The sequence below is a fragment of the Notolepis coatsorum genome (genome assembly GCF_963971535.1).
Source record: "Notolepis coatsorum genome assembly, chromosome: 15".
NCBI classification, from domain to species: domain Eukaryota; kingdom Metazoa; phylum Chordata; class Actinopteri; order Aulopiformes; family Paralepididae; genus Notolepis; species Notolepis coatsorum.
The window spans coordinates 101,236,398-101,248,392 of NC_140179.1; the positions used below are offsets into that span (position 1 = coordinate 101,236,398).

At 44.5% G+C, this 11,995-nt stretch overlaps 1 protein-coding gene across 1 annotated transcript; it reads right to left on the minus strand.

The window, feature by feature from the left end:
- Positions 1-206: 206 nt before the first annotated feature.
- LOC311242160 (THAP domain-containing protein 5-like) lies at positions 207-11,714 on the minus strand (the record flags this gene model as incomplete). The annotated part of the gene is made up of 3 exons (XM_084331112.1): positions 207-1,253; positions 2,870-3,056; positions 11,626-11,714. 3 exons carry the CDS (start codon positions 11,712-11,714, stop codon positions 207-209), a joined length of 1,323 nt encoding a protein of 440 aa, XP_084187238.1.
- Between the last annotated feature and the right edge of the window lie 281 nt (positions 11,715-11,995).

Below are 11,995 nucleotides of genomic sequence, written 5' to 3' on the forward strand. Positions count from 1 at the left end.
GAGTCGATCGTGAATATGCAAATCGACGGAATTTTATCGCCGATTATTAATCGTGACAGCCCTACTCTGCAGTTGCGTAAGTGGCATCACTTAAATCCAAAAGACAGTTGGATGGGTGCATTATTATGTCAATGAACTGAGACAAAAGCAGTAGTTTCAGATTTCTATTCAAATGTCTAGTGTTAATGGAAACATTGCACCCATTGTCAGAGCAATATGGATGTTATATAGTCCTCGAACACTTGCTGCTTTTCTTTAAAAACAGCACTGTCCCTCCTCATGTGAACCACCTCGCTCTCCAGAGCGTGAATCCTGGCCACTGTGCCCTCCTCCCGACGGTCCAGCTCCAGGATCTTGGCGTGCAAACTCAGGATCTTGCCCCAGAGACGCTCTCTGTCCAGATCCGGCCTGCAGTACGAGTGCTCGTAAGCGGAGACATGCTCTTCCTCGCCGCCGTCCCCCCCACCAAGTACGCAATCCACCACTAGGGTTTCCCCCTCGACCAGTTCCACAGGAACCAAGCTGATAAAGTTGTGTCCCAGAGCCGCTCGGAGGGCAGCGGAGTCCTCCACGACCCCTCCGTCCGAGAAGGGGCCGAGGGCCTCACGAGGGCACAGCACTGTCACGGTGGAGTCCTCCACAACCCCTCCGTCCGAGAAGGGGCCGAGGGCCTCACGGCACAGCACTGTCACGGTGGAGTCCTCCTCCACCCCTCCGTCCAAGAAGGGGCAGAGGGCCTCGTGGCACAGCACTGTCACGGTGGAGTCCTCCTCCACCCCTCCGTCCGAGAAGGGGCAGAGGGCCTGGTGGCACAGCACTACTGTCACGGTGGAGTCGGACGCCCCTCCTCGGGGCCAGCGTTCTTCGGCCTGAGACGGTGGTGCGGGGCGGGACGCCGTTATCGCACCGCTGTCCCCCGGTAGCTCGTCACAATATGACGCCCGAGTCTCTTCCGAGAGCAGGGTCTCGCCGAGCGATGTGTCGTCGTTATGGGAGGCCAGGCCCGTTTCTGAAGCCAGCGGTAGTATAAGCGGGCTGGGCTGAGTGTGATCTGCTGTGGCACTGTTCTCTGAGACTGGGTTGATAGTTGTAGTAGTAGTAGTGGTGGTGCAGCTGCTGGCTGTCCTCAAAGAGAGCGGTTTCTTATCGGGTGGGGAGTTGTGGGGTCCGACGAGCTCGGTGTCCGTCTGACAGGGCGGCGCTTTAGGCTTGGTGTTCCTTTTACTGACGAGGACCTTCTTCTCAGCCCCCTCCTGTGACAAAACATGTAGTTAGAAATCACAACTCTTGGTTCATGCTAAATTAATTTGCAAGCTGGTGGGATCCAAACGTATCTCTATTGACGCTGGTGTTGGATATTGAGCCGATACCAAACTAAGACCAGACTAAGGGCCTGTCGGCACTAATCCAGATCTTTTGCAAAACACACATTTTCTTCCACGTTTGGGCCTTTTATCCACACGTAAACGGCATTTTCGTGAAAATGTTTGAACATTTTGAATAATATGGAAATAAATAACGGCTATTTTCTATTTCATTTTATAAATTAAAGAGTGTTTAATATTTAATCAACTCAAATACATCACACCCCGCATCTCCCTGCCATCTGCAGGTGGCTAATGTTGAGTTGCGGACCCCCCAGTAAGGTAACCATGGATAAATAAATAAAAAATAAATGTTTATTCTTTTTTTTGTCGTGTGGACGAGGATATTTTTTTAAACGGAGCCTGAAAATATCCGTTTTGCAAAAGATCCAGATACGTGTGGACACGACCTAAGATAGGATGTTAGCAGCGGGGAAGGTTCAAACACAGAATTTTGACATTTGACATTTTTAATGGAGAATTGACTATAACTCAATACTTTTTGGCTCGAAATTCCTAACTAGTGGGTTATGTCTATGTTGTCCAATAAGGTAAAGAATAGAATCAGTATGGCAAACACTTAATTGACCAATCTCAAAAACGTCCCTCTTTTCTTGGTCCTCTGTCAAGAAAAGTGGATCAAGATAAGAGGGCGGGTTTGAGATAAGTCAATTGGACTAGATACCATCTGTAAATATGTGGCATAGATGCCTCTCTCCAGTAGGCACTAAGAAGAAGCTTTAGCACATTAAAGTCATAACGTTTAGGACCATGTACAGTTGAATTTTTTTATATAGCGTCGATCGGTATAAAACGGCATTTGATAATCTAATATATGCATTTATGACTATATCTCACGTTCTAGGAAATACTGCAGAAAACGATAAAAACATTTATACTCTAGACGGTATTTTCGTATGAATGTGTGAATGAAAAAGTAAAACGTTCCTACATCCTGAACGATAGATAATCAATGTTGAATGGGCCATAGTAATGTCAATTTAGCAATACAATTTAAAAAGTTATAGCCCTGCAAAGAAGGTGAACATCTCCATAGACTTAGAACGGTGGCAGTGATCATACATTGATGGATATAAGCGTGGCAGGGAATGTGTTAAAGGGGCACTTTGCTTAAAAAAAAGATGCAGAATTATTTTGCACATAATCTCACACACATCCAAAAACTCTAAACAGTTTTGCACACATTCATTTAGATTGACAGTTATTGGGAGTAAATTAGTTTGAATATGGCCACCACCAGTTACAGCTCCATTAAACGATGTAGATGAAAAAATAGCAATACCTTGTCTTATAGGGACTGCTTATCATTTCAAGGAGCTGTAATTAACACAACACAACCCAAACTCATTACTCTAAATAACTGTCAAACTACATGAATGTGTGCAAAACATTTGTAAACCCTTTATAACATGACTGCCTGCAAATGACTGAAGTGGAATGAATTTTGAAAATAGTGGGAAAGCACCCGATCTATTGAACCTTACATCTTGGACAGAAGGGAAGATGGTGGGGACAGCGGTGTTCTTCAGATAGCGGATCCCCCAGCGCACATCGAAGCAGTCCTCTGTGAAGTGTTCGCTACACAGGTACTGGTGACGACTGGGTGTCCACTCTCCTCGCTTCATGTTGTCCACCCATTTCTGTAACCTGGCCTTGTCCTGCAAAGGGAACCTGTGAGAGTAGAGTGGACATGTTTTTTGTATCACAAACAGTACTGTATTTGTAAATCTGGTATGTCATAAATGTATAGATGTAGCAGTACTGTCTGTAAGGGCAACCTAACAAGAAATGTTGCCAGTGAGGGAATACTGGGTGAAGCTCTTTCCTACGCGTGATGCTTGTTGATAATAAAATGATGTCTTCTCCTTGGTCACTGTTGAGAGTGTTTTATTACTACTTGCGGTGTGGACAAATATAAGCATACAAAATAAACTCAAAAATTGACTCAATGTAACTGAAAACAAACAAACGAGCATGGTAAAAAGATAGTGTGGCTTCCCTGTGATAATTACCCAAATTCCCTGCCGCTGCACACCTGTGAACCCATACATATAGATTGCACCTAAGCACACATGAGCCCCGCCTCCTGAGCCCACTGCCTGCTAATTGGTCAACACTTTCATGATGACACGGTGCCTTCATACAGTAACATAAAAGCAGAAAATCATTAAATTGGCTACAACACTCCGGGCCCCAATTGATACTATATAAACATGTAACAATTCAATGCATGCAAGTGGTTGTAGCCAAGTGCGTAGTCCGCGTTGATATTTAACTCGTAGTGCTTAAAGTTCATGCAGTCTGAAGGAAAAAACAGATAATCATATAATTAGCTTCCAAAGGAAGACAGATCTTGGCAATAGTTCAAAAGTCATGTAGTTCATAAAGTTCGTGTAATCCAGTAGGGTTAGTAACCCCAGTAATAGAAAAGTGGCTTCAGTCTACTCAGCGTCCAATAGAAAGTAGATCTTTATGATCATGGAAACTTCTTCTATGTCCAAAGGGAAAAAATGGTTATTAATCTAATCGGCTTCCAAAAGAAGACAGATCTTGGTGATCGGTCGCTCCAGAATGTTATATTTGGTTTGAACTTTCACGGATCGCACAAGTCCATGTCTGTCAGGAAAGGTCTGCAGTACCTTGCTCAACAGCCAGGATCCACGAGGGGCATTAGAGTCTGCAATCATGATGATGTCCCCTGTGGCAAAGTTCCTCTTGTCCTTTGTCCATCGTTGTCTCTCCTGCAACAGTGGTACATATTCTCGAACCCACCTGTGCCAAAAAAGGTTGGAGAGGAATTGAACTTGCCTCCATCGACGTTTAGAATAAGAATCAATTTAGCTGAAGAGCCCTGGTGGTAGGGAAGGTTTGCCCTTTAACAGAAGAATGTGATTCGGGGTCAAAGGTTCAAGGTCATTTGGATCCTCTGAGGCGTTCGTAATGGGACGGTCATTCAATATGGCCTCTACTTCACACAGGAATGTTTGTAATCCTTCGTCGTCTAGATGTTGTTGATGAAGAACAGAAGTCAACACCTTCCTGACCATGCGAATGACCCTTTCCCACACTCCTCCATGATGAGATGCAGCTGGAGTGTTGAAACTCCACTTTACTCCAAGGTGAAGTAGTGAGTTTGATATTTTCTCTTGGTTTAGGTGAGTTAAAGCTTCTCTCAGCTCACGTTCTGCCCCAACAAAATTGGTGCCGTTGTCGGACTTAATGTGTGACACTTGGCCTCTTCTAGAAACGAATCTGCATATGGCGTTAATGCAAGAGCTGGTGTCCAATGAGTAGGCCATTTCCAAATGGACTGCCCGGCTGGCCATACATGTGAAAATAACTCCGTATCGTTTGATGAGGCTACGGCCTCTCTTCACCTCAAATGGTCCAAAATAGTCTATGCCGACATTTGTGAACGGTGGAAAGTCAGCTTGCAACCTTTCCTTTGGTAAATCTGCCATCTTTTGCTCGCCCAGCTTTCCTCTGTTTCGTCGACAGACAACGCAGGAGTTGAGTACTTTTCTGGCAGCCGCATTTGCTTTGGTGATCCAGTACCGTCTGCGAAGTCCCGAAAGCAGGTGGTTCCTTCCACAGTGTCCCAGCTGTTCATGCATGTGGCGTAAGATGAGAGTGGTGATGTGTTGACCTTTAGCAAGAATGACTGGATGTTTTATATCATCGGGCATTGCTCCTTTGCTAAGTCTTCCTCCCACTCTCAAAAGTCCGTGATCCAGTACTGGATCAAGTCTGCAAATGTGGCTGCTTTTCTTTACTCCAGATGTTCCTTCTTTTAAAGTGATTTCATCACTAAACTTGTCCATTTGACAGTATTGAATGATGGCTCTTTCCGCAGTGTCGATGTCTTCAGGACATAAGGTGTGACCACCCATTGTGGCTCTGAAACTCTTCATGTCCTCTTCCACTTTGTTCTTGTGAGTTATGTCAAACTCGGTGCTGCACAGAGCAGCTTGTAGTTCTTTTCTCCTTTGAAGCAGCACCTGCAGCGTCTTCCTTAGCTGAAGAAACCACGCAACTGAGGTCTTAAGTCTGTTCCATGAGGAGAAGTAAGTTATCAGCTGATTTGTTGCTTGTGGTGCGTCGTTGATGATGACAGCGTTAACTGAGGCCTCTCCTCTGACCTCTGGGTCATCACTGTTGATGGAACTTGTATCCATAATGTTAACAGGCCACTCTTCCTCACTTTTGGAAAGGAACTCCGGGCCGTGGATCCATCTACTGCAGGTGAGAATGTGTTCAACTTTCACCCCGCGGGAGGCCTCGTCTGCTGGGTTCCGTTTTGTGTCAACGTACCTCCACTGTGAGATATCTGTAGCTTCTCTGATAGCAGCAATCCGATTAGCAACAAAGGTGTGAAAGCGCTTTGTTTCATTCCTGATGTATTTTAACACCGTTGTGCTGTCTGTCCAGAAGGTCGAGTTTTCCAGTTCCAGTTGTAACTCTGATGTCAGGAGCCTGTCAACTCTTGCTGCCAGTACAGCAGCTGTCAGTTCCATCCTTGGAATTGTCACACTCTTTAAAGGAGCAACCCGTGCTTTTCCTAGAACAAAAGACAGGTGAACCTTCTCATTATTGTTTTGCAGCCTCAAGTATGAAACTGTGCCATAGCCATTCTCGCTGGCGTCAGAGAAGTGGTGTAATCTGGCACCTGTGAGCTGTCCAAAATCTTTGGGTTGAAAGCATCTTGGCACACTAAAGGTGCTGAGTCTTTTCAAATCCTCTAGCCACCCCACCCATTGTAACTGATACTTTTGAGGAATACGCTCATCCCGACTGTAGTCCAGTTTACATAAAGTTTGCAGCAACATCTTGGCAGGTAATGTGAAGGGTGCTAGAAACCCAATAGGGTCGTAGACTGAGCTGACGACAGACAAAAGACCTCGCCTTGTGAATGGTCTGTCCTGAACTGACATTTTGAACCTAAAGGTGTCAGTTTCTGCACACCATTGCAGTCCTAGGGTTCTCTCGACAGGAAGGCTGTCCCTGTCGAAGTCCAGTTCCTTTACGTTCTTGGCTCTTTTTTCAACATCAATGGTTTCCAACACAGATCTGCTGTTGCTCATCCACTTCAACAATTGGAAACCTCCCAACTGGCATACGGCGGTAAGGTCTGTAACCAAGGATATGGCTTCTGCCTCTGAGGACACAGATTTCAGGCAGTCATCCACATAGAAGTTGTGCTGGATGGTATCCGTTACGTGGACTGGGAAGTCTGCTTTGTTGTCTTCAGCCGTTTTCCTGAGGGCAAAGCTAGCACAGCTGGGTGATGATACTGCACCAAACAGGTGGACAGTCATTCTGTACTCAGTGAGTGGCTGTGTTAGATCACCTCCTGGCCACCAGAGGAAGCGAAGGAAATCCACGTCCCGCTTTGCCACGTGGACTTGATGGTACATAGCCTTTACATCAGCCATAATTGCTACAGAGTCTAGGCGAAACCTTGTGAGAACTCCAAGCAGGGAATTTGTCAAGTCGGGTCCCTGGAGTAGCTTGGTGTTGAGTGACACTCCCTTGTAGCTTGCTGTACAGTCGAAAACCACTCGCAAGTCTTTCTTTTTAGGATGGTGTACCCTGTGGTGAGGGATATACCACACCTTTCCCTCTTTTCCTTCCAACTGGTGCTCTGGCACTCTCTCCGCATAGCCGTTGCTTATGACGTTATTGAGAAAGTTAGTATATTCTTCTTTGAAGATAGGGTTTTTATTTAATTTCTTTTTTAGGCCGAGGACTCTTTGCTCAGCAAGGTGGCGGTTGTTGGGCATAACAACGTTGTCCTCTCTAAAAGGCAATGGCAAGCAGTAATGTCCATTCTTTAGTTCGGCTGAAGTATTGACAATCTGCATGAACTTGAGGTCTTCTATGGACATTTCTGGCTTGTCTGCTGTTGATTTCTCATTGAAGTCATGGTTGTATTGTTCAACCAACAATTCCTCTATCTGAGCAATGGAAATGCGGTTGGCTGTGACCGTGGGGCAGCCAATCCCACCGTCACCGCCTTCTCTCAACGGTCCGTTAACAACCCATCCCAACAGAGTTTTAACAGCGTAAGGTCCTTTACCCCTGCTGTTTATCACTTCCCATGGCTCCATTGCGTCTGGAGTGTTAGTTCCTATCAACAACTCCACGTCAGCGTCAATAGCAGGAATTTCCACAGTGTTTAAATATGGCCAAGCATACAAGTCCTTCTGTCGCGGGATGTTAGAGCGAGTCACAGGCATCTTGTGTTGGGTGTACACATCAGGCAATTCAATGTAGGTGTCACTGTTTAATGCTGCAACCTCTAGTCCTGAAATGACTTGACTGTTGACGAAGTTTTCTTGGTTCATTGTTTTCATCAGGAATCTAGTGCTCCTTCCTGTCAAGTTGAGCTTCCTCATGAGTTGCTCAGAGCAGAAAGTGGATGAACTGCCGGGGTCTAAGAATGCATAGGTTTCTAAGACTGTGTTGCCTTTCTTTGCCTTGATTTTGACAGGTACAATAGACAAGACGCAATTTTGTGCTCCGGCCCCTATGTGGCCACAAGTTTTGGGAGTGGTGACTTGACTCATTCCGTTTTCATCTCGTGTGCCATCTTGTCGTGATCTTAGTTCTTGCCATTCCCTTTCATGAATATGGAGAATGGTAGGATGTCTTAGGTTACATATTTTACAAAACAACCTACTATGGCACTGTGAACTTATGTGCCCGACATGTAAGCATCCAAAGCAAGCACCCTTTCTTTTTAGAAAGTCTATTTTCTCACAATGCCGCTTCTTCTCCATTTTAAAACATGTTTCCACACTGTGACCCTCTTCACATAGCAGGCAGGATTCTCTTATTGGTTTGTCAAACTCAACGGGTGCCACAAAGGTAGCAAAACTGCTTCCTCTCTCCTGCAGGCGTCCTTGTGAAGATTTGTTTCCAATCTTTAACTTTGACATTGAGACAACAGTGTCTAGAATGTCCCCGTACAGTGGGTCAGATGCGATAGACACTTGTCTTTCAATGAAGGTGACAACTTCACTGAAACCTGCTTGACGATGGTGTCTCTCCTGGTATTCAAAAGCGATGTTTCTCCATCTGTCCCTGAGTTTGTAAGGTAGCTTCATAATTATTGCCCGTAGGTTTGATGGCATGTTCATCTCAGACATATAGCTGATGTCTTCCATGGCATTACAACAGATGCGTAGAAACAACGAAAATGCTTGCAAAGCCTTGATATCCTCTGATTTTATAGGTACCCATCCAAACGCTCTCTCCATATATGCAGTGGCTATTTTCTGCTCATTTCCAAAACGTTCATGCAGAAGAGTTCTTGCCTTGTGATACCCCCTGTCGGATGGCATATGTTGACAGCTCTTTACCAGCTCTTTAGGTTGCCCTCTAGTGTACTGCTCCAGGTAGTACAAGCAGTCCACACTATTAACAACCTTTCCTTCCACTCCATGTTCAAAGGCTCTAATGAATGTGTTGTATTCAAAAGGGTTTCCATCAAAGATTGGTATATCCCTGGGGGGTAATGATAAGGAAACTTGCTGTTGCACAAGTAATGCTGTAATGTCATTTTGCTTCTGCATGATCGTGAAGATATTGCCTTGATCCTCACTGCTTTGACTGGGTTGCTGCGGTGAACACACAGCAGGAGGTAGGTGTTGAGATCGCTGTGGCATGCTTGCAGTGAAGGCACTTGGTTTTGTTTTGGTTCCGTGAGAACTGATTTCCTTGTGCCGAGTGGCTACAGTACTGGGCTGCTTATATAGCTTTTGGTGTGGTTGAGTTGGTCCTGCAGGTTTGCTGCCTCCTGTTGGCGGAAATCTGTATTGCTGTGCTGAATCCACTGGCTGTGCATCAATTGTCATTGCAGGTTCACTCCCTCTTATTGGTGGATAGCTGACATGACAATCCGACATTGATGGAATGAATTGTACAGCAGAGGGGTTGAGAACAGCCTTTTCTTTTGATGCATAAGAGTTCATTCCATCTGTAACTCTGCTTTCAATGTCAGACCCTCTGTTCCTGAGAACATTTACCTTAGCTGTCTGAGCAGCAATTTGGCTTTGTATTTGAAGCAATTGTCTTTTTTTTCTTATTTGTGCCTCCTGGGCTTCCATTTGTGCTTGCTGGGCTTCCATTTGTGCTTTTAATTGTACCTCCTGAGCTTCCATTTCATGACTTTCTTTTAATGCCATTTCCAATACCACGAGTGCCGCCACCTCGGCCTGTGCCAATATGGATGCGGAAATGTTTGATGACATTGAGTGTCGGGTAGAACTACCACGTGACACCCTTGATTTACCCGTATTGGAAACACTGTCATCTGGCCCAATACTATTCACCTCCTCGTTTTCATTTGACACAAAGTTGACGTTTGAACCATCATTATCAAGACCCTCGTTTGTATAGGACACAGCATTGTTATTTGAACCATTGTTATTCAGAACCTCATTTGTACTCGAAACAGCATTGTTCTTTGTGTCAACCACACCCTCAGTTGCATTGGGCACATCATTGAATTCGTAATCATTGTCATCAACTTGTGTGGGCATGCACTGCTCCCTATTAGCACACACCCATTTCTCCATTTTGTCAATGATTTGATTAACATTGTGCAGGTGACCTTGAAACCATTCTGTTTGTTTAAACATTTCGTCGTCGGGTAATAGAGGTTTTAGTGATTCATGTACCCGGGTAGTTTCACCAACCAACTTCCACAGTGTGTCGTGCTTAATTTGCATGACGGAAATATTTTCATTTGAGCACATCATTTGATCCAACTCTTTAGCTATTTTACACAATTGTTTCAGTCCAAAGTACCTTTCTTTATGTAACAACATGATCTTTGTTTCCAAAGCTTTAAATGTGGGCTTAGAAAGCCTTTTGCCAAGTTCTTTGTCTGTTTCATCTTGATTGACAGCTGCCTCCATTTCAACGTTAATTTCCTGATTCCCCACGCTACTCATGTCTACAATGTCAAGCAATAGGCGGAGGTTTTATATAGAATTCTTGGTAGGATTTGCCTTTATCCATCTGCGCGAGGCGACTCCTTCCACAACTTTATTCCATTCATTCATGAATCCGTCTCACCGTAACTTCTTTGATGTGCTGTTCCGCGTTGTTGATATCGTGGTTGAATCGGCAGAAAACGTCAATAAAAAGGGCCGCTGTTCCTTGACTCCTTTCGTATCTGTCCGTCTTCGAAAACAATCTTGTTTAGAAGCTTATCTTTTTACTTGTGTAAGGGCAACCTAACAAGAAATGTTGCCAGTGAGGGAATACTGGGTGAAGCTCTTTCCTACGCGTGATGCTTGTTGATAATAAAATGATGTCTTCTCCTTGGTCACTGTTGAGAGTGTTTTATTACTACTTGCGGTGTGGACAAATATAAGCATACAAAATAAACTCAAAAATTGACTCAATGTAACTGAAAACAAACAAACGAGCATGGTAAAAAGATAGTGTGGCTTCCCTGTGATAATTACCCAAATTCCCTGCCGCTGCACACCTGTGAACCCATACATATAGATTGCACCTAAGCACACATGAGCCCCGCCTCCTGAGCCCACTGCCTGCTAATTGGTCAACACTTTCATGATGACACGGTGCCTTCATACAGTAACATAAAAGCAGAAAATCATTAAATTGGCTACAACACTGTCTATCTGTATGTCATATATGTTATGATGAATTGAAAATGGGGGACCCTGATGTAAACAAGACGAAAGTCTTTCTCTGGTCTGCATCCCCTTAACAATTGTATATATTGAGCTGTACTGTACTGTACCCATTCTGCAATCTGTTAATAAAGTTTTCAATCAATCAACCAATGTATCGTTGTCAATGAAACTAGATTGTTTTACAGTGTAAAAAACAAACAAAAATATACCTATATATTTTTAAACTACCGGTATATACAGCAAAACCACAACGTTGACATTTGAAACTGTAAACACTTTTGATTATTATTTTTTTTATTACAATACAAACGTGCACAATCAAAATAAGCAACAACAACATTATCCATCACTTGCATCAGCCACCAGACAGTAGCCTTTACTTGGCTGCACTTGCTGCTAGCTCGTCGTTTTCTGGTGCAAAACGGCTACAATGTTTCTGAGAAATCGTCAACAATTAACTTCGTAGCGACAGCAGCTAGTTGACCTGGCTGTGGGACTAAACACTAAAAGGTTACACAAACACTTGGATGTCACCACACACACAATTGTTAAGAGGGAACACAACATACGGATAGAAGCTCCTCTTGGTCTCTTGTTTGACGTTAGACGTCGTCCCGCCGCGGTTCCTGCACTCTCTCACAGCACAGTAACGAGGCATGTTGCTCGTGAAATTGCATGAATGTACATTAGATACACCAAGTGTGTGACACAATTCAAATACAGAAAGAACACCTCACTCACTCACTCACTCACTGTCTTGTCACACACACACACACACACACAAACACACACGCACACACACACCTACACACACACTAGCACAACTTCCGGGTGGGCGTACTAACCGGATATGACGTCCTTGGACGTCAGCGACAACGTGCTCGCCGGCGTCGTAAATATTTTCCCTAAGCAGGTTGTACTTCCGCGTTCGGTTTGCGC